The following is a 23514-nucleotide window of genomic DNA, read 5'->3' as shown; positions in this document are numbered from 1 at the left end:
TTCATCTTTTTTCTTTGGCAGCTTGTATTCCTTATAATTTTCTGCCATTCTTACTTTCTGCTATTGCTTAAACTTTTACTTCTTTACTGCCTTCTGCACATGGCTGAACCACCACCATGTCTCCTTGCCATGAAATTTCCCTCCTTCTGTTTGGCCACAGACAGTTTTTGTAATTTCTGTAACATGTTTGGATATTTCCCCCCAGGCCTCACTGGTGTCATCATGGTTGGTTTAATCATTGTCCAACCTCTGTAGAACCTCATCCTTAAATCCGATACTAATTTCACTGTCTGTGAAGCTCTACCTTTTTATCCGTTGTTCTACAACTCATCTTTTGTCCCCCATTAGCCTTATAGACTCACAGTCCGTAAGGTCAGAAGGGACCATCGTGACCATATAGTCTGACCTCCTGCACATTGCAGACCACAGAATCTCACCCACCCTCTCCTGAAATAGACCCCTAACCTCTGACTGAGTTACTGAAATCCCCAAATCCTGGTTTAAAAACTTCAAGTTACAGAGAATTCACTATTTACATTAGTTTATACCTGCAAGTGACCCATGCTGCAGAGGAAGGAGAAAAACCGCAAGGGCCTCTGCCAATCTGACTGGGGGAAAATTCCTTCCTGACCCCAAATATGGTGATCAGTTAAACCCCAAGTATGTGGGCAAGACCCACCAGGTAGATACCTAGGAAATAATTCTCTGTAGTATTCTTAGTAACTCAGAGCCCACCCCATATAATGTCCCATCTCAAGGCTTTTCATCCGGAAGTCCATTACAAAAAGAAAAGGAGTACTTCTGGCACCTTAGAGACTAACAAATTTATTTGAGCATAAGCTTTCGTGAGCTACAGCTCACTTCATCAGATACATTCAATGGAAAATACAGTGGGGAGATTTATGTACACAGAGAACATGAAACAATGGGTGTTATCATACACACTGTAAGGAGAGTGATCACTTAAGATGAGCTAATACCAGCAGGAGAGTGGGGGGGAGAAAATCTTTTGAAGTGATAATCAAGGTAGGCCATTTCCAGCAGTTGACAAGAACGTCTGAGGAACAGTGGGGGGTGGGAGGGAGAGGGGGGCGAATAAACATGGGGAAATAGTTTTACTTTGTGTAATGACCCATCCACTCCCAGTCTCTATTCAAGCCTAAGTTAATTGTATCCAGTTTGCAAATTAATTCCAATTCAGCAGTCTCTCCTTGGAGTCTGTTTTTGAAGTCTTTTTGTTGAAGAATTGTCACTTTCATGTCTGTAATCGCGTGACCAGAGAGATTGAAGTGTTCTCCGACTGGTTTTTGAATGTTATAATTCTTGACGTCTGATTTGTGTCCATTTATTCTTTTACGTAGAGACTGTCCAGTTTGACCAATCTACATGGCAAAGGGGCATTGCTGGCACATGATGGCATATATCACATTGGTGGATGCGCAGGTGAACGAATCTCTGATAGTGTGGCTGATGTGATTAGGCCCTATGATGGTGTCTCCTGAATAGATATGTGGACACAGTTGGCAACGGGCTTTGTTGCAAGGATAGGTTCCTGGGTTAGTGGTTCTGTTGTGTGGTGTGTGGTTGCTGGGGAGTATTTGCTTCAGGTTGGGGGGCTCCCTGTAAGCAAGGACTGGCCTGTCTCCCAAGATCTGTGAGAGTGATGGGTCGTCCTTCAGGATAGGTTGTAGATCCTTGATGATGCATTGGAGAGGTTTTAGTTGGGGGCTGAAGGTGATGGCTAGTGGCGTTCAGTTATTTTCTTTGTTGGGCCTGTCCTGTAGTAGGTGACTTCTGGGTACTCTTCTGGCTCTATCAATCTGTTTCTTCACTTCAGCAGGTGGGTATTGTAATTGTAAGAATGCTTGATAGAGATCTTGTAGGTGTTTGTCATTGTAGAGGTGTAGAGGGCTTCTACATCCATAGTGGCCAAGATGGTGTTTTCAGGAAGATTCTCCTTCTGCCCCTCCACTCCCACGAACATGATACAGTTCTCTGGTGACCTAGAATCCTATTTTCGACGTCTCCAACTCAAGGAATATTTCTAACACACCTCTGAACAACATACTAATCCACAGAGACCTTCCTACCAACACAACAAAAAGAAGGATTCTGGGTGGACTCCTCCTGAAGGTCGAAACAACAGACTGGACTTCTACATAGAGTGCTTCTGCTGACATGCACGGGCTGAAATTGTGGAAAAGCAACATTGCTTGCCCCATAACCTCAGCCATGCAGAACACAATGCCATTCACAGCCTCAGAAACAAGTCTGACATCATAATCAAAAAGGCTGACAAAGGAGGTGCTGTTGTCATCATGAATAGGTCGGAATATGAACAAGAGGCTGCTAGGCAGCTCTCCAACACCACTTTCTACAAGCCATTACCCTCTGATCCCACTGAGGGTTACCAAAAGAAACTACAGCATTTGCTCAAGAAACTCCCTGAAAAAGCACAAGAACAAATCCACATAGACACACCCCTGGAACTCCGACCTGGGTATTCTATCTGCTACCCAAGATCCATAAACCTGGAAATCCTGGATTCCCCATCATCTCAGGCATTGGCACCCTGACAGCAGGATTGTCTGGCTATGTAGACTCCCTCCTCAAGCCCTACACTCCCAGCACTCCCAGCTATCTTTGAGACACCACTGACTTCCTGAGGAAACTACAATCCATCGGTGATCTTCCTGAAAACACCATCCTGGCCACTATGGATGTAGAAGCCCTCTACACCAACGTTCCACACAAAGATGGACTACAAGCCATCAGGAACAGTATCCCTGAAAATGTCACGGCAAACCTGGTGGCTGAACTTTGTGATTTTGTCCTAACCCATAACTATTTCACATTTGGGGACAATGTGTACCTTCAAATCAGTGTCACTGCTATGGGTACCCGCATGGCCCCACAGTATGCCCACACTTTTATGGCTGACTTCGAACAACACTTCCTTAGCTCTCGTCCCCTAATGCCCCTACTCTACTTGCGCTAAATTGATGACATCTTCATCATCTGGACCCATAGCAAAGAAGCCCTTGAGGAATTCCACCATGATTTCAACAATTTCCATCCCACCATCAATCTCAGCCTGGACCAGTCCACACAAGAGATCCACTTCCTGGACACTATGGTACTTATTATGGTACTAATAAGCGATGGTCACATAAATACCACCCTATACCGGAAACGTACTGACCACTATTCCTACCTACATGCCTCCAGCTTTCACCCAGATCACACCACACGATCCATTGTCTATAGCCAAGCTCTACGATACAACTGCATTTGCTCCAACCCCTCAGACAGAGACAAACACCTACAAGATCTCTATCAAGCGTTCTTACAACTACACTACCCAGCTGCTGAAGTGAAGAAACAGACTGACAGAGCCAGAAGAGTACCCAGAAGTCACCTACTACAGGACAGGCCCAACAAAGAAAATAACAGAACGCCACTAGCCATCACCTTCAGCCCCCAACTAAAGCCTCTCCAATGCATCATCAAGGATCTACAACTATCCTGAAGGATGACCCAACACTCTCACAGATCTTGGGAGACAGGCCAGTCCTTGCTTACAGACAGCCCCCCAACCTGAAGCAAATACTCACCAGCAACCACACACCACACAACAGAACCACTAACCCAGGAACCTATCCTTGCAACAAAGCCCGTTGCCAACTGTGTCCACATATCTATTCAGGGGACACCATCATAGGGCCTAATCACATCAGCCACACTATCAGAGGCTCGTTTACCTGCGCATCCACCAATGTGATAAATGCCATCATGTGCCAGCAATGCCCCTCTGCCATGTAGATTGGTCAAACTGGACAGTCTCTATGTAAAAGTATATATGGACACAAATCAGACGTCAAGAATTATAACATTCAAACACCAGTCGGAGAACACTTCAATCTCTCTGGTCACTCGATTAGAGACCTAAAAGTGACAATTCTTCAACAAAAAGACTTCAAAAACAGACTCCAAGGAGAGACTGCTGAATTGGAATTAATTTGCAAACTGGATACAATTAACTTAGGCTTGAATAGAGACTGGGAGTGGATGGGTCATTACACAAAGTAAAACTATTTCCCCATGTTTATTCGCCCCCCTCTCCCTCCCCCCCACACTGTTCCTCAGATGTTCTTGTCAACTACTGGAAATGGCCTACCTTGATTATCACTACAAAAGGTTTTCCCCCTCCCCCCTGCTCTCCTGCTCGTATTAGCTCATCTTAAGTGATCACTCTCCTTATAGTGTGTATGATAACACCCATTGTTTCATGTTCTCTGTGTATATAAATCTCCCCACTGTATTTTCCACTGAATGCATCCGATGAAGTGAGCTGTAGCTCACGAAAGCTTATGTTTTAATAAATTTGTTAGTCTCTAAGGTGCCACAAGTACACCTTTTCTTTTTGCGAATACAGACTAACACGGCTGCTACTCTGAAAAATTCCATTATAGGCAATCTCTGTTGCTCCGCAATCTGCTCTTCTGGAGTAACTTTACAGTCTCTAGTGTTTTTTAAATTTCTTCTTCTTGTCAGGAAGTAGTGAATCTGGGACCTACTAGCACCACTCTTGTATGTAATTAAGTGCTCCTCTCTCTCTACAAATATGTCTTGGCAACAAACAAGCCATTTGCTCTGCCTAAATCTGATATCCGCACCAGCTTCATTTCTGGATTCAAAGCCTCAGCTTCCTTGACAGTTGTCATGTCCATTGAGATCCATTCTGAAAATCAGGCACTCAGATTGTAGTACTTCACATTTCACTTGGTCCAGAGGTATCTGGAATTCCTCCTCATCTGTTGTACAACCAGCTTGCAGCACATATCCATATATAACATTAAATAGTTGGTCTCTGCTAAGTACTACTCCAACCTTTTGTCAGGCAGGTACTCTTCCTTTGGATGTCCACTACTTTATTTTGTAAAGTTTCTGCTACAATTATTCCTACTCCATTTCTCTTTACTACTAAACCATGATACATCATCTTTTAATCCTCCCCAATGTTCATGGATTTTGATCCCTTCCATTTTGTCTCATGTATATAGGTATGTGCACTCTCCTCGATATCTCAGCTACTTCTCTTATCTTCCTATTCATTGTTCCCACATTCAGGGAAGCCAAACATAGTTCTTGGACTCATTTCTTAAGCCACATGTACTCAGAATGCAGTAGCCTTGTTAGGCTTTGCCCATTTTCCACAGCTATCAGATGAAGTGGTTTTGCATTGCTTCCACGGGCCCTAGCATTATACTGAAGATGAAGATCTGTTGAGCCCATTTATATTTGACTGAAATTTAATGCCTTTTTCTAAAGAATTTCTGTTTCTGACTCAGACTAGACGGGCAAATCTAGAATATTTTGACCAGCCCACAAAATAATAATTTATTGTTTTGGGGAGTATGTGTGTGTGTATGTGTCGTGGTGGAGGGTTGTGGAGAAGAGGGGGAAGAATTAAAGCCTTTGTGAGCATGTAGATTCCTAGGAAAACATTTTGAAAATAGAGGTGAAATCTGGTATATTGAAAATGCCCACAATTGTTCTTCAGAAGTACCATTATCAGCCAGGGATAAATCATTGCTGGCTGAATGGTTAGTAGTATCCGGAGAAGGACATGAATTGCACTAGGAGCAGGTAAATGTCTTTCCTAAATTCCCAATTGCTCTTTCAAGTATAAGGGACGTGTGTATAGACATGTCTTATTATGTACCACACACTATTTAGGTGTGATTAGTCAGTTGTTTAACTTAATTTACTATGTCTTTCTATTCCTTCACTCCACATTTTCCTCCCTATCTACATGTCTCATCCCCTCAATGCATGGCTTGGCCTTTCTTTTTTTCCCCATGCATTCTCTTCTCTCCCTCCATCCACTTGTCTTCAGCCCTAATTTCTTGTCCAGAAACTGCTTGCTCCTCCCCACTCCTTCTCATCACATCTCGTATATATCTTTCCCCCAGCAAATCTATCTCTTCTTACTTCTCCCTTACTCACAATTCTCGCTCTCTCTGCCTGCCATCCATTTCAAAACAAGTAATCTTTCCAGTTTCTTTTCACCCCTAATCAGCCCTTCCCACACAGCAAAACAGTTTCTGACCTACCTTGGGAGTCAGGACAAGGCTGGCAAAGAGATACCAAACACAGGCTTTTGGCTTGGAAGTCGTAAGAGGGTTCACTCCCTGAAAGGCTAGCTGCAGTAAGGTTAGGAAGGTGGTAGCATGATGGGGACATGCACTTCCTGGCTAAGAGATCAGCTAGCTGCCCAGTTTCAGGAGGGAGGCTTGTCCTAACATTACCCGGTGGAAGTGGGGTGCTGTAGCTGTGAGACAAATGGCAAGACAGGCAGGCGGGGCTTAGTCTCACTCATCAGTTGACTTCCCTGGTGATTAAAAAAAACAGCAACAGCCAGCAGAAGGTGTGGTGTGTCTCACTCAGCTGTCAATAAGGGGAGGGACAAGTGTACCTGAGCAAAGCTTTAGAGGGTACACACACACAGGAGGGACAAGAATGAATGGCCTAGTAGCCCAAGTAAGGATCCAGACAAATACCCAGATACCTCTTTGCCTATTCCAAGACTCTTCTGATGTCTCCAGTGAAGTGTTTCTTTTCCAAAGGTTTCAGAGTAACAGCCATGTTAGTCTGTCTTTGCAAAAAGAAAAGGAGTACTTGTGGCACCTTAGAGACTAACCAATTTATTTGAGCATGAGCTTTCGTGAGCTACAGCTCACTTCATTGGATGCATTCAGTAGAAACTGCAGAAGACATTATATACACAGAGACCATGAAACAATACCTCCTCCCACCCCACTCTCCTGCTGGTAATAGCTTATCTAAAGTGATCACTCTCCTTACAATAAGAAAAGGAGTACTTGTGGCACCTTAGAGACTAACCAATTTATTTGAGCATAAAGTTTCGCGAGCTACAGCTCACTTCATCGGATGCGCATCCGATGAAGTGAGCTGTAGCTCACGAAAGCTCATGCTCAAATAAATTGGTTAGTCTCTAAGGTACCACAAGTACTCCTTTTCTTTTCCAAAGAATTTCAAAAGAACGCGTAAATAAAGATTCCTTCATGGATATGAAAATATAAAACAGATGATTAAAGGAAGATTCTGCCTTCTGAAACTTAGACATCAGTGTTTGTAAGAGGAAAATAGAGTATTTAACCCTCTGATATTTGTTTTCCCTGGTCTGGAAAAGTTGACCCAGATATTGAGGAAATAGCAATCAAATAATACTGTAGGAAACCCTGTTCACATAATACCACCCTATTTCTGGCACTTTAAGATCATTTTACAAAAGTAAAGTTTGGACCATGGAATAAATAAGAAATACAACAGACTGATTAGGCTTTAGTTTGTTGTTCAAAATAGGAAAGCTTTCAGTAGCTTATAAGAAAAGACTAATGGATGCCATAGAGTGAGCTGTAGCTCATGAAAGCTTATGCTCAAATAACTTTGTTAGTCTTTAAGATGCCACAAGTCCTCCTTTTCTTTTTATAGAGGGGGAAGATAACATGGACAGTACTGAGCTCCAAACGAAGAATTTTGCACATCAAGAATAGTCAATAGTCTAGCGGAGAACAAGCACAATTATCTACCAGATAATTGGGAAGCAGCACGCCATTAAAGTAGCTAGGCAGTAAACCATTCAGGGGCACATAAATCCTTAATAAAACTGAAACGGATCTTCTGTTCTACACAGAACTGTGGAAGTCTGTCAAGACTGGTAAATTGCAATGATATAATTTAGATTCTGTTGCAAGGCTTGATGCACAATTCTGTAAAGGTTACAGGAAGAGCATATGCATACAACAAAAAGATCAGTCCAATTATGGTTGCAGCATATAGAGAATGCCAATGGACTGCAGTCTGTATCATGTTTCATCACCTTTTTACATGCCAATGTGTAACACAAGCAACCAAACATTTACAAGCCAGAAGCTGGGAATGGGAGACAGGGAATGGATCATTTGATGATTACCTGTTCTGTTCATACCCTCTGGGGCACCTGGCATTGGCCACTGTCGGAAGACAGGATACTGGACTGGATGGACCTTTGATGTGACCATTCTTGTGTTCTTCTATACAAATGATGCAAATAGGGTACACCTGTGGCTTTTGTGTGTGTCATGCCATGATTAACAGATCATTATAGTTTTTAACTGTAAAACATGTTTTAGGTTGATTTCTCACTGTGTGAACCAGTTTTTAAAAGAGAGCTGGAAAAAAACATTTTTTATTCATGTGTAGCAATAAGGATCATTAGCAAAGTACAAACCCTGAAACTTTAGATGCCCAGAACAGACCTCTAACACTCGATCAACAAAACGGACCAGCTACTTGAAGTACTTGATCTTTTTTTTTTTCCAGTGGATTACAAAACAGTTTGCTTGATACTAGCCCAGTGCTGAAGGTCAGTATTCCTGGGTTCTGTTCTTGGATGTGGGGGAAGAGTATTGTCTAATGTTAGAGCAGTGCTTATAGACAAGATAAGCAAATCCATAGATCTGGCAAGTTAATTTTGATCTATGTGGCTGAGTGAATAAGACTTGAATATTAGAGACTTGATTCAATTCCCAGCTTTGCCTGAAATGATCTTGTGCAATCTCTCATCTAATGTAACTATAAAATGGAGGAATAATACTTCATTGTCATCTTAAGGTAGGATATTATGAGCTCTTGCTCAGTAATAAGGGCTATGGCGGGTACATAGAAATCTTAGAAATGAAGACTGGAAAATACTTCAATAGATCATCTAATCCAGTCCCCTGTACTGAGCCAGGACTAAGTCTTATCTAGACCATCCCTGTCTAACTGATTCTTAAAAACCTCTAATGACAAAAATCCCACAACCTGCCTAGGTAATTTGTTCCAGTGCTTAACTACCCTTACAGTTAGTAAGTTTTTCCTAATGTCTAACCTAAATCTCCCTTGGTGCAATTTAACCTCATTACTTCTTGTCCTGTCCTCTGTGGATCAGAAGCACAATTTATCACTCTCGTCTTTATTACAACTTTTACTTACTTGAAAACTATTATGTCCCTCCTTAATCTTCTCTTCTCCAGATTAAACAAACCCATTTTTAATCAATCTTTCCTTGTAGGTCATGTTATCTAGAACTTTAATAATTTTTGTTGCTGTTCTTTAGACTTTGTCCACATCTTTCCCAAAATGTGGTGCCCAGAACTGGACACAGCACTCTAGTTGAGGAGAGTGGAAGAATTACTTCTAGTATTTTGCTTACAACTTGCTAATACATCCCCAGAATTATGTTCACTTTTTTCCCAACTGTATCCCATTGTTATATTTAGTTTGTAATCCACTATAACTGCAGCGTCTTTTCTGCAGTACTCGTTCCAAGACAATCATTTCCCATTTTGCATTTGTGAAATTGATTATTCCTTCCTCAGTGCAGTACTTTGCACTTGTCTTTATTGAATGTCACCTTATTTATTTCAGAACATTTCTCCAGTTTGTCAAGATCATATTGAATGCTAATCCTGTTCTCAGAAGTTCTTGCAACCCCTCCCAGCCTGGTATTGTCCACAAACTGCATACTCCCTATGCCATTATCCAAATCATTTATGAAGATATTAACTAGAACCAGACCTAGAACAGATCCCTGAAGGAACCCAAGCAATATGCCCTCCCAGCTTGACTGTGAACCATTGATAATTACTCTCTGAGTACAGTTTTCCAACCAGTTATGCACCCACCTTATAGTAGTTTCATCTAGGCTATATTTCCCAAGTTTGCTTATGAGAGGGTCACGTGAGACAGTATCAAAAACATTTCTAAAGTTGAGATATATAATATCTACTTCTTCCCTCCGTCTATAAAGCTAGTTACCCTGTCAAAGAAGTATATTAGGTTGGTTTGACATGATTTGTTTTTGACGAATCCATATTTACTGTTACTTATCACCTTATTATCTTCCAGGGGCTTGCAAATTAATTATTGATCATTTGCTCCTTTATCTTTCAGGATACCAAAGTTATCTGGTCTATAATTCCATGGGTTGTCCTTATTCCCCTTTTTATAGCAAGATACTATATTTGTCCTTTTCCTGTCCCCTATCCTCCATGAGTTCTCAAGGACAATTGCTAATGATGGCCCAGAGATCTCTTCAGCCAGTTCCTTAAGTAGTCTATGATGCATTCCATCAGGACCTGCCAACTTGAAGACATCTAACTTGTCTAAGTAACTCTTAACTTTTTCTTTCCCTATTTTAGCCTCAGATCCTTCCCCATTTATGCTGATGTTCACTATGTTATTTGTCTGGTGAAAACTGAAACAAAAAAGGCATTTAACATTTTGGCCATTGCTGTGTTTTCTCTTATAAATATAAAGAACAGAACATATGGCTTCCCAACTGTGTATTTTCCCCTCAGCCACAGAGAATTTGACTTTGAAGTCTCTCTGCCCCATCAATGGAACTTTGCCAAGGACTTGGTAGAATAGGCAGCCCAATTCAGCTGAAATGTAGAACGATCTTGAAAATGTGGTACATCTTAGAGTGCTGCTATTTATATTCTATGAAGTGAGCAATTATCACAGTATGTAGCTACATATGTATGTAAACAATATCACCTCAAGCTAAATAGTTAAATTTGGTCATAGGGAGGACCACATATACCTAAAGAGGTTGTCTCATGGTTCAGCTCCCAACTCAGTCTTGATCTCATAATCTCTCTGTAGTAACTACAGCAATCATGGACACAAAATGTATCATTTGGCCAGTATTTATCACTATATAAGTGTTTTGTCCTTTTAAAAAAAAAGGTTAATCAAACTAACTTATTTTGTTCTTTAGGTTATTTCCTCCTCTCATCTATATAGTGCTGTTTTCCTCTGGCATAACATTCCACTGCTGCTTGGTCTACTTCTCCTCCTCCTTCCCTTCAAACATTTTCTTACTGTTTTATTTACTCCCCTCCCTTCTCCCTTTAATATTTCTTCAGATGGTGTCTGACAGCGCCAGTCTCATTGGTATCTCCAGTCCTTAAGGTTGGCTCTTGTTTCCTCTCTTCCTGTTCCTATATAGTCTGTAGTAGATCGAGGTAAGCGGTTTCCTTTTTATTTCCAGCTTCTTTTTACAGGTCTTCAGGCTGTTCTTTCTCATGAAGAGCTTGTGCATCTGTAGAAGCAGCTGGGAATAAGAAACCAGCACTACATTGTTGCTCCTTGGCCCAAGTTATTAGTCAATACTGGGGGCCTTGTGCACTGTTTCTGTTAGGAGGAACATTGATTAAATGAGTCAGATATTTCTTTGGTGCAATCCTGGCTATTTACAAAGAATGCACACAAAATCCTGTTTCCCTGAACACAGGAGGAATAATCAACTGGAGGCAGTTTCCTTGCTCTCAGTCTCCAAGCCGGTCTTTCGAGCCAGTCCTCTGCCCCAAGGAGCAATGTCTGTGTTCCCACACATCCGATGAAGTGAGCTGTAGCTCACGAAAGCTTATGCTCAAATAAATTGGTTAGTCTCTAAGGTGCCACTAGTACTCCTTTTCTTTTTGCAAATACAAACTAACATGGCTGCTACTCTGAAACATACTCAAGACAGTTTCTCTGGATTTCTGTTGGCTCTTTCTTGCTTTCTGGTTGCTTTCTATGACACACAAGATAATAAAATACTCATTAACTGCCGACCAGTAATATCTGACTAAGGAAATATTCATCACAATAATACTACTATTAACTGCATCTCTCAGCATAATTCTTCCCCAAATCATATATGAAGACACGTCCCTGTCTTGTGAGCTTACAATTTAAGGAGACAAATATATGAGGGGGAAAGAGATGTGTTCATACATATGTCTATATCTATAAAATATATTCTGTACACCCTTCTTCCAAGCCAATTGGCTTATTTCTTTTTAGGAGTTGCAGTAGAGATGGTTTCTGAGGAGAAAATAGTTACCTTGTAGATCATTTTACAGTACTGTTTGGAAATAATGAATCCATACTGGTGGACTGATAATACAATTTATAGGTTGCACACACACAAATCTTTTCCCCATCTTACATCCCTCAGTGTGGACTTACATAGAAAATAGGCAATGTCTGTTTGTTCATTAATGTGTGTTGTTCATTATTAAGCTTCACATAGAATGTACTTAGTAACTAAAAGGTTTTTCTTCAATGCTGTGGACTGCTGACACTATGGTGATGGGGCAATGATGGAAATAGGTAGGAATATAGAAAAGCTTTCCTAGGAAAGAGAAAGTATATATCTTGAATGCTGGTAGAGAGAAAGTGGGTAATGCTAAAAATGTAGTAATTTTATTGGCTGCTGACTCTGTCAGTTAAGCTGCATTTATATCACTTCATATTGGTAGATATGAAGATATAAAAGACTTTTCCAGAGGTAAACTCTTCTGTCAAGCTAACTTAACGTCATCCTATCTTTCGAGAATGACCTACTACCTAATGACAGGTTTCAGAGTAACAGCCGTGTTAGTCTGTATTCGCAGAAAGAAAAGGAGTACTTGTGGCACCTTAGAGACTAACGAATTTATTTGAGCATGAGCTTTCGTGAGCTACAGCTCACTTCATCAGATGCATACCGTGGAAACTGCAGCAGACTGTGAGCTGTAGCTCACGAAAGCTCATGCTCAAATAAATTCGTTAGTCTCTAAGGTGCCACAAGTACTCCTTTTCTTTCTACTACCTAATCTGTATCAAGAGCTACAGATAAATCTAATAATTTAAAGCATGGATATTTGACCCTACAGTTCTATAAACCATACTAGAAATCCTCAGAAGGAAAGCCTCGATGCTGTGTAAAAGCTGAAATCTTGACTCGAATTTATCAAATATTTCATTCTCACTTAATTGTTTCAGCATCTGAGTCATCACCACCATTTCTAGAGCCTTTGCAGGGAAGGCTAGATAAGATGGGGTGATAATTTTGTAAATTCTTTCTCATCTAGGTGAGATTTCATAGAAACTGGTATTACAGAAGAGAATTTCAAGTCTATTGGAAAATAATTAGTAAAAGATTTCAGTTTTAGGAAGGACTTGAAACTTGGTGTACCATAAGTAGAAGGAATACAAGATTATTGAAGTTTAGTACTAATTCCATCCTCTAATCCGATTTCCCAAGATACTGTTCTGAGATGAAGACATTTATTATTTATATGGTGCCATTGGTTTCCACACAAAACTTTGCAAGCAGATAAAAAAACAACAAGCTAATTTAAGAGGTGATGTGTAGAGTTAGATTCCGTTACCAAATGGTGTGGCCTGTTTTAATTTATGCTATGTTACCCCTTCCTGTTACTTCCTGTTATCCCCCAGCATGTGTGTTTTTACCAATTTAGATTCCCTTACACTCAGACTCAGTGGGCCAAATTTAAAGGTGATGTAAGGTAAAGTACATGTTGGCAATAGTGTGACTCTAAAGGAGTTTAATTAAGTGTATGAATCTAATTCCATGTCACATACATATTGAGGAAGCCAGAAAACAGTTGTAATTACACCAGCATAGGTTCTCTCTACATGCAGAATCACCTTTGATTTTGTCACAAGGTCTCTGAAGCTTAATGATTACAGTCTAGAACAGGAACACAGCAAAGACTCACTTATGTGTTTTTTTCCCTAAATAAAATAGCTTAGGGCTCATTTTTTACTTTGAGACTCGGAGGAGAGAGTACATGAGTGTTTCACACAAGTGGGAATGGCTCGAAACAGTTCATCCAGTAGGCTGAAGAGGGACATAATACTTACACTTTGTTAGAGGGACTGTTACAACCTGGTCCAGTATCCATCTAGATTGTCACCAATCTGTTGTAAGTGGAACTGCTTACTGGGTCCCTTGTGCTTCCAAACTAACTGGGTCCAGGTATAGTCTAGTCACAGTTTCCAGCACTGTAACCCTAGAGCACACTTCCAGGGTCAGACTTCTTGGGACATGGGATGCCACCATCCAGCCATCCTAGACCCCAATATCAGTGTCTGAGATTTTCTGAGCACACCCCATCCCCTTATATGTACACCACATGACATGTGAGCACTTTTGGGCTTCTAGATTAATTCCTTCTGTGACAACATGGCAGGGAAGCAAGGAACACAGATTTAGCAAAGGAATTTCTCAACCACAGTTACTGTACTTTAAAAATACTCAAGAGCTATAGGTTTCAGAGTAGCAGCCGTGTTAGTCTGTATTCGCAAAAAGAAAAGGAGTACTTGTGGCACCTTAGAGACTAACAAATTTATTTGAGCATAAGCTTTCATGAGCTACAGCTCACTTAATTGGATGCATTAGCTCACAAAAGCTTATACTCAAATAAATTTGTTAGTCTCTAAGGTGCCACAAGTACTTCTTTTCTTTTTTCAAGAGCTATAGATCTTTGAACAAAACAAAAAAGTCCAAAGACACACTCTCCCCTAGTCTTATCTCATTCCTTCTGTAAGTCCATGGTTTGTCATCATTTCAGGCTAGGCAGACTTCTCCTGCAAATCCTTCTTATGTGTGATGATAGCTGGCCTTTCTGCACAGAGCAGGACCATGCTTTTAAATAGGGCCACATCTCTGTCCCATAAACCCAGACTAAGATGCTGCAGACCCACCACTTATGCTTACCCCTACCTCCCTGCAAGGCATCTGTGCAGAAAACTCATTGTTTCATGGCAGTGGACCAGCAGTTGAGAGAGAATCAAAGCAGTTGGACCCTGATTGAAGTTTTGATGGCCATTAGGGTTAGTTCTTCAGTGAGATGTCCAAAGTCTGTCCTGGACAGGATGGCTGTTTGGAATGCAATATAGTGGGTTGTCTTTGGGTATGATTCAGGCTAGTGCAATCAGAGTCCTACATTTCCACACATTGAACAAGATAGAGTCAATAATTTGATTCAGACATACATTGCCTCTGTGACAGAGTGGGGTATGCTTCTCCCAGCACTAGCTTTCAAGTGCTATCCCAGGAGAGAGAATGGAGTTCTGACAGATGGCAAAGGAAGAGTTGATGCAAGTGGCAGAAAGTGGGAAATGGATAAATTTAGTTTTAATCATGCTGAGTTTAGATATCTAGGAAGATGTCAGACAGACAGAGATGCGGAGCTGCACAGAAGGGGAAAAGGTCAAAGCAGAAAGATTGACTTGAAAGTTATTGTACTAGCTGAAGCCAAGACAGTAGATGAGATTGCCTAGGGATAAGTGTTAAGGTATTAAATGGAGCAGAACAGGGACGTACTTGTGCAGAACGTCAAAAGAACAGGGAATTGACTATAAAATCTGTGGAAATAATCAATCTCTGGGAATTATTGCCACAATGCATAAAATGCCAAGGTATCAGCGGAGGACTCTTTTATTTTATTTTTCTTTGAGGCAGGTTAATTTACATTAAAAGGCATAAACTCCCAAAGGACTCCAGAAAAATTAAACAATCTTGGATTTATTCATCTTTTATGAGAAGAAAACATTTCCTTTGCTAGTTTCTTCACAACGGAGAAGAGCGCCTATTTCTGTCTCTGCAGCTGCCTGCACATGTGAAATTCAAGTTTGGAGGGTATAAATTTGTCAGTTCCTTAAGTGTAGGGTAATTTATTGGTGCAAAGCAACAGAAGAAACCAAAGAAGAAACACACAGACAATATTCAGACATATACACACACATCCTATGCACAACGAGCTCTAGTGAGTAGGCCTAGTATTAGAGAGGCAGTATCTAGGACCTTTTGTAACTCCAACAATATTAGAAGTAAACTCTGGTCTGGATGGAACCTGCCATCTCTACCTTGGATTTATGTACAGTTGGACTCCCCATCGCCCCTTTGTTTTTCTCATGTTTAGATTACAAACTCACTGATTAATAGATTCTAAGGTCAGGCGGGACCATTGTCATCATCTAGTCTGACCCCCGTATAGCACAGGCCATAGAACTTCCCAAAAATATTTCCTCGAGTATATAGTTTAGCAAAACAGCCAGTTTTAATTTAAAAATTGTTAGTGATGGAGAAACCACTGTGACCCTTGTAAATTGTTCCAGTGGTTAATTACGCTACTGTTAAAAATTTATGCCTTATTTCCTGCCTGACTGGAGGGAAGGGACTGTCATTTGCCATATGGCCAAGTACGTTGAAGTCTCTAGACACTACTACAATATAAATCTTTAATAACAATAATTATCTAGCTTTTCCTCTTGTAAATCCCAATATTCTCTAGCATTAAAAAAGTCAGAATCCTAGCTGAATGGCTGCAGCAACACAATCTGGGCCTCTCACTAGGAGAATCTTAGAGTATAAATTTGGAGAAAATGTTTAGCTCTGTTTATAAACTCTGGTGGCTAAATATAACAGTACAAAATTTAAAACATCACAAACTTTCTTGACCTATTCTTAATCCCAGTTAAGTATTCATATATGAAAACACAATTCTAAATAAAATGTTCCACCATTCTGGAGCAAAACAAGCCTGAGGCAAAGTTAAACAGAGCCTCAGAATAAACTGCAGTGTATTCTGTCACAAAACTGCAGGTGATATGAATCGACCAGATTGACTGTGTCACAGACTTTAGCAGTTAAATCTGTCCGTTCTCCTCTGCAGCTGCTATTTTCACTAGTAGCCAACATTACCGCTTCCTAAATGATAGGCGAAGCTAAAAAATCTCAGGGAGGTTGAAGTGTTCTCTGACTGGTCGACTGGTCCTCTTGAAGTTTGTTTACATTGGCAGGAGATAATGCTGCCTGCTTCTCACTGTCAGGTGATATTGTAAACAAGAACAGGTGTTTGCCTGGCACTGTTCTAGCCAGCGTTGAGAGAGATTTACATGCCAGATGTGCTAAAGATTCATATGTCCCTTTGTGCTTCAACCAAAATTCCAGAGCTCACACAGCTCTAATCTTCTTTGTTCCTGTCTTATAATTAAACTCACCCTGGGCCCCCTTCTCTGGGTCTGCTTCCACCTTCATAATAAAATTTAGAAGTGAAATTCACACCAGTACAAAGATCTGTTCAAAGCTCTCTCTATAAATAAAGCTCTATGTTGAGTTATTAAGTGGACTTATGTCATGTTCATAGTCTTGCATCAGCCCTCTGGATGGAGTGAACATCATCCTCTGATATAAGGGAAAATTTTCAAAATTAATATAATAGGTAAATAAAACTGTTTAAGTAGCATACATTTTAAATGCATGTCCAGGCATTGTATTTTCACCTAAATTTATTTTTTCTACCCTTTTTTAAAGCACAGAACTGTTACACTTCATAGACAACCAGTTGGTGGCTTGGGCTTAAGTATAAAGGTACGGATAATGTTTTGATTTCATTTCTCTTTTTAAACTTCAGTATGTTTAGTGCATGGTGGTCTCAAATGCGATTTCATTATTTATGCACATCTTTTACAGGGTGGTGCTGAGCACAAAGTGCCCGTCGTCATATCAAAAATATTTAAAGACCAAGCAGGTAAAATATATATCTCTATACTTAAATAGGTTTCTGGTGTTATGCATATGATAGTCTTTTTTGAAAATGAAGTTCACTGTAACTCAGAATTAAGTATATTTATGGATCATTACATCAGCATTACAGTATGTTGGTCTTTCAGCAAATGTTGAATGGCTGTTTATGGACAGTTGTCTCTGATTCTGATTTCAAAAAATCTGTAGTCTTACAAAGTTCTTGGGGAATGGTAGTTAAAATTTTATCTGATAAATGCTCACTTTAGAAATTTTTTTGACAGTAGCACATCCTGATTATAAACACTGCCTTTAACATTCCTTTGTGGGGAAAAATATTTGACATGAGAAAATTTCTGCATCGCTTAATAACATGGAATAAACAAATATAAGCCAACTAGAATCTTTTTCCAGAAATGTAAATCATCGCCATATGCTATGACTAAACCTGCCTAGATGCAAATAGGCAGCCGTCAACAATGCTGAATAAATATATGAATCAGTATAATAAAACACAATAATTAAAGCATTACACTGACAATCACCCAGTCCAAATAACCTAAACAACACCTCATGTACCAATTAAGCCCTATACTAAGGATGGAATTTATCCCAGCATAGAGGGCACTAAGGTGGACTTCACTCTTAAAAATGCACAGTACAAGCATGGCAAGAAAATAAACAATAATACACTAAAAAGTAGGCAACTAGGAATAAGGAGAATACCATTATTTTATGATTAGAGCAATCATCCTAAATTGAAGTTTTCAATAAAAGAAAGTCATTTAGGGCCATCGCAGACACAACAGGTTCACTCAAAAATTGCATTTGTATGTTTAAATTAAATAATTAGACACACAAATTTGTAACAATGTAGGTAATTTTTATAACTTTCATGCACAAACACTGGGTTTTGTGGGAGCACTCGGTGCATGCATGTTTTTTGGGGGGTACCTATTGAACTCAAGATTGAAAATCTGTCCCTAAAAGACGTATGTTGAAAGAAATCCTGCAACTGTATGTCCGAGGAAGGCAGTGAGTAGCATTGAACAGGGGTTAGTGCTACACTATGTTCACACAGTGGGAATACATGCCTCTGCCTACTGTGGAGCAGAGCTGCTGTAGTTACCTGTTTGGGACTGATGAGGGGATACACCATGGGTGGGCCAAGGAAATGGCAGGGTAATGGCCAATTGGCCAGCAAACAGTGTAGAACCACTTACCTAGTAAACAAAGTGTGGGAGGAGCCATACATATGCACTGCCTACTGCAGCTTGGGGCTGAAGATTAGACTCTTCAGTCAGTCCCACAAGCATATGGATAAGTGTACAAACTAGTTATTTTGGCTGTGAACTCCATCCATTTTGAATTATTGTTTGTCAACACCACAGAAAATGACATTAATGATTATTACAAGATATGAGTTGCTGATCCAATTAGGGTTCTTTCTTACAGTATATTGATGGATACAAATGCGCAGGGGTACCTCTAATAGCTACATTTTCCTTCCTAAAAATCATGTCCAGCTTCAGTATACAAGTAAAAATTGCATACAAAGAACATGAGAAACTGGAAATCCAGGTGTCCTACACACCATATTATCTTTGGGAGATATAAAATCTCTACATGATAGAAAGGTCCTGCACATAAGATTAAAAACAAATCACCTCTCCCAGTGTGTCAATACTTTCGGTTACCAGGATTATATTTAATCAAGGATTTAATACTAATGAGGCTGACAGAACCTATCCAGACACAACTGTCATTGGTGACCTGGAGGAAGGGTAATTTCCTTTCTCTGAGATATCTTTTCTGTTTGTCGGAGATACAAAAAAGGGCCATCCCTAGTAGTATTCTTTAGGGTACAAACTAGAAATATATATATATATATATATATATATTAATCAGAAATCTGACCTGCCAGTTCTACCAGTTATCATGCAGGGAGCTGTGAGGCGAAAGAACGATAGAGAAAGGCAGACTGATCTCAAGTAAGTCTTCTGAATGAACATTCAGATGTGCTCAATGTGAATAAGAATTTGTGTATCCCAGGTGTTAATAATAATGAAATTGACAGCCTAGCTGGAAATATAGCTCTGAGAAGAGTATTTAGATGGGCTACTACTTGAAGCAAGTAAATTAATTTGAGAAAGAGTGATATCATACAGTGATTTCTGTACTACTGAAAAGCCCTTGCACTATGGCAGCTAATCAGCCCAGCAACGTGAAGCACAGCATAACCAAAAATATCCACAAGCTATAAAATACATTTTGCATATTTTTTTTATTTCATTGATAAATATATACAGATTTAAGGACAACTTGTGATTGATTTAAATGTCACAACTCACTCTCTGCAGCAGTGAAACGCAATGCCAGAATGTTCAAAGTGTAGTGCTGTGTGAGGCTCAAATCTTGGCCTGAATAAGCTGCCTTATTACCAGAGCAATTTACCACTCCCAGGAGTCACTTTATAAGTGCATTTCTGTGGTAACCACTGCTTGGTGAGGCCTTGGCAGAATTGTAGCAGTTAAGACTGATCTGCAGGAGCCTTGTGGAGCTGGGAATGGGGCCTGTGCCCTGCACCTCCCTGGTCACCTGGCCTTGGGAGAGGCCCCATGGGTATACATGTAACCCTTCTGCCCGTCAGAGTTGGCAGCAACAAGGGCCGGGTTCAATATCTAGGGGATCCATTCCAATAACACAATGCAAACCGGCTCGAGCCCCCACCCAGTGACCTGGGACAAATATATACCACCCCCGCTGGGCGCCTCCAAGAGGCAATACTTCCCCTCTCGCAAGCACATAGCCTGAGTGTAGCAAAAGCCTTTTAATAACAGAGAGAAACAATGTGGCATTATGTTGGGGAAACACCACCAACAGGATTCATAACACAACCCATGAGCAAAAAAAACCCACCCCAGGCAAATTGGGGCATGCCCTTTTCCCTTTGGTTCTTGAGTCCAGCAACCCCAAATCACCCAAGGTCCCAAAAGTCCAATGCCCCAAAAGTCTCTGTCCCTGGTCAGGGCAGCCCCAGAGTTCGAAAGTTTATCTGCGGAGCTTTACCTCCCAACCTGGGTGGAAATGGGACGGGGGTAAGAGGCACCTTACATGATCTGAAGCTGACCGCCCCACAGCTCCATAGCAGCGCTCCGCTCCGCCAGCCGCCCCACAAACTCCTTCGCTCCGCTGCGCTCCGCTCCGCCAGCCGCCCCACAAACTCCTTCGCTCCGCTCCGCTCCGCCAGCCGCCCCACGAACTCCTTCGCTCAGCTGCGCTCCGCTCCGCCAGCTGCCCCACGAACTCCTTCGCTCAGCTCCATGACCCACAAGCAGCTCCTGCCATCCACACACTGCTCCGCGTTGAACTGCTTCACCAGCCGTGCCGCAAACTGCTCCACAATATATCTTCAGGCTCCCCCACTACTTAACACAACACTCAGTGATTTCAGCTCTTAGGTGAATTCAGCTTGTAGTAGGGGAGCCCCAGTGCTGGTGCACTGTCAGCCCAAAGTGAGCTCAGCAGCCTATAACTAGACTTCTAATGAAATCAAAATTAGCTCTGATATTCCACAGTGGAGAAAGGAGGAAGTGCAATTAGCATGTAAGGCCCTCACCAAGGGGCCCATGCCACCAAGTATTAATACTTGTCCCCAGCCTCTCTCTATTCACACAGTTTTGGAACCCATGACCCTTGCCTAGCGAGTGCTACTTAGTTGATGGTGAATCCCTCCATCATAACAAAAGGCCACATACAGTTCCAAGCACAGTTCCCATAATCAGGGTAATAACAATTTATTCTTCCTGCCCCAATAACAGAGACTCTGGGGATCCCACAGCAGCCAAAGTGACCATTTGAGCAGCTATGGTCTCATTCTAGGCGTGGTGGGTGTGCCTATGCAAATGACATCGGCCCCTGAAGTTCTTTTCCACAACTTGCCACACCTCACCACCAGATGTCAGGGTGGAGCTCATCCTGACACTGCTTACATACACAAGAAGCTGTTAGAGGTGGTTCCACCTCCCAGTTCTTCCTGCTGCTTCTAATAAGCTTTTAATAGCTATTAAAATATACATTGGACAAGGATTTTGTGATTTGTGCCTCACCTGTTTGGCAGCAGGGTCCCAGACCTCAGGCTCCAGCCTGAGTCTGAACATCTACCACTGTTAAACAGCCCCTTAGCCTGAACCCCATGAGACTGAATCAGCTGGCACAGGCCAGACATGGGTTTTAACTGCAGTGTAGACATAGCCCCAGGTGTCTCAAGAGAGCATCTGGATTGAAAAGAGCTATCTCTAGTTGCACTCCATTCATCAAGATTGCAAGTAGGAAGAGTGGAAAAATCCAATGCCATTAATTTCACCAACATCTGATTAGCAAGATAGTGAGAAATGTCTAGGTCTTATTGGACTCATTATTGCTCTTAAACACTCAAATATCAACAGCAACAAGAAATACATGTCTCCCTCCTTCAACTGACTAGCAGACTCCTCTCAGATGACAGCCTAGCAACTGCGATTGTTCTGTTTGTAACTTCCAGATTAGATTACTGTAACTCACTCAACTGAGAGTTCAGTGTGGGTGTCAAAAAGAAGTTCCTTGTTACCACATGCAGCAGCCCATTTTCTAAGAAGAACAACAGGCTTACTGTTATGACTTCAAATGGTTAAAATATAATTATAGGTGTTCATCCAGTACTCTAATTAAGTAAGAATTACAGTATAAACAAAAGGACTGCCTTTTACATATATCTATCTGAAGCCTACACCATCCTCAACAGCCTTCACAAAGAGGGGAAAAAACATATCACTAGTGTTCCATGTCCTCCATGGCCTCTCTTTTACACACTAATTTTCCATTCATGACATACCAAATGTATTGTACTTATTATTCAGGTTGTTGGAGCTCTTGATAGCCAGAGTGAATGGGAGCTCAAGGCCAAATCAACAAATTAATTCAAACACACACACATTCCAAATAAAAATGATTACATATGAGAGACACTAAAATCAGAGTCCACACTGCTCCAACACAAATATGTGTTTTAATACCAGCACATAAATATCAGAGTGAAGATGTGTTAGACACGCAATTGGATTATATGAGATTGCATAAAGAATTTTGAGGGAAATCGAAATTACCTCATGGATAAGTATAGTAAGTGGGAAGAGGAGGAGAATGTTCATAAATTGACGGTGAAATATAATATTGCAAAACTTGAAATGGATGGTATTAAAACTTGTTAAGGAAAAGGTGGCCTTTCCTGGAAATGATGGAATATCACACACAGAGGAAAACTTTGGTATAGAAGAAGGAAAGAGCTATTGCTGACTAGCTATCTAGATATTAATACAGTGCTCAGTAGTAGTATATCTGAACACCTTCTGGAATAAGACTATAGGGTTCAAAGAAAAGGAGTATTTGTGGCACCTTAGAGACTAACCAATTTATTTGAGCATGAGCTTTCGTAAGCTATAGCTCACTTCATCGGATGCAAAGTGAGCTGTAGCTGACGAAAGCTCATGGTCAAATAAATTGGTTAGTCGCTAAGGTGCCACAAGTACTCCTTTTCTTTTTGCAAAGACAGACTAACACGGCTGTTACTCTAAAAACTATAGGGTTCATTATTGGTGCCTTTTGGAAAAAAACATAAGTCACCCTTATGGGTTGAAAAGCTATGTCCTATTAGGAGCAAAGTGTTTTACTATGTATGTCTAAAAGAGGGAAGAGTTCTTGGGAAAAGCAATAGTAATGTGATTTCTTTCTTTTGCTTTTTTGGGGCAAAACCCCATTTTTAAAAAAATATTTGGAAAAAAGTTCATATGTTTGTGGATCTTTCTAGACAGATGCAATTAAAGGATTTTGAAGTGGAGGACTGAAAAATATAGATTTCACATGTTATGTGGCAGTGACTGATCTTTACCCACCTAAATTACTTTAGAAGGAATGAAATACATCTGGTTATGATGTGCAGATATTTTAGGAGAGCCAGTTAATTACTTGGGTACAATATCTTTAGAACGAAGAAATAATTACAAAGTAAAGGGAAACCTGATGGAAATATTTAATTGTAAGTTTTGTTGCAGGGTCCATAT

The 23514-nt window shown here is 40.7% G+C and overlaps 1 protein-coding gene across 1 annotated transcript in view; it reads left to right on the top strand.

Annotated features, from left to right (window-relative positions):
- Nucleotides 1-23514, top strand: part of SNTG2 (syntrophin gamma 2) — a 280115-nt gene that overhangs the window by 9562 nt on the left and 247039 nt on the right. The window contains exons 3-4 of the mRNA XM_077811468.1: nt 17207-17263; nt 17366-17423. Of these exons, the coding sequence (XP_077667594.1) occupies nt 17207-17263; nt 17366-17423 (115 nt within the window). The remainder of the gene's footprint in view (nt 1-17206; nt 17264-17365; nt 17424-23514) is intronic.

This window comes from Eretmochelys imbricata, chromosome 3 (assembly GCF_965152235.1).
Source record: "Eretmochelys imbricata isolate rEreImb1 chromosome 3, rEreImb1.hap1, whole genome shotgun sequence".
Taxonomy (NCBI): Eukaryota; Metazoa; Chordata; order Testudines; family Cheloniidae; genus Eretmochelys; species Eretmochelys imbricata.
Note: the sequence above shows the minus strand (reverse complement) of the source record. Positions and strands in the feature narration are given on the sequence as shown.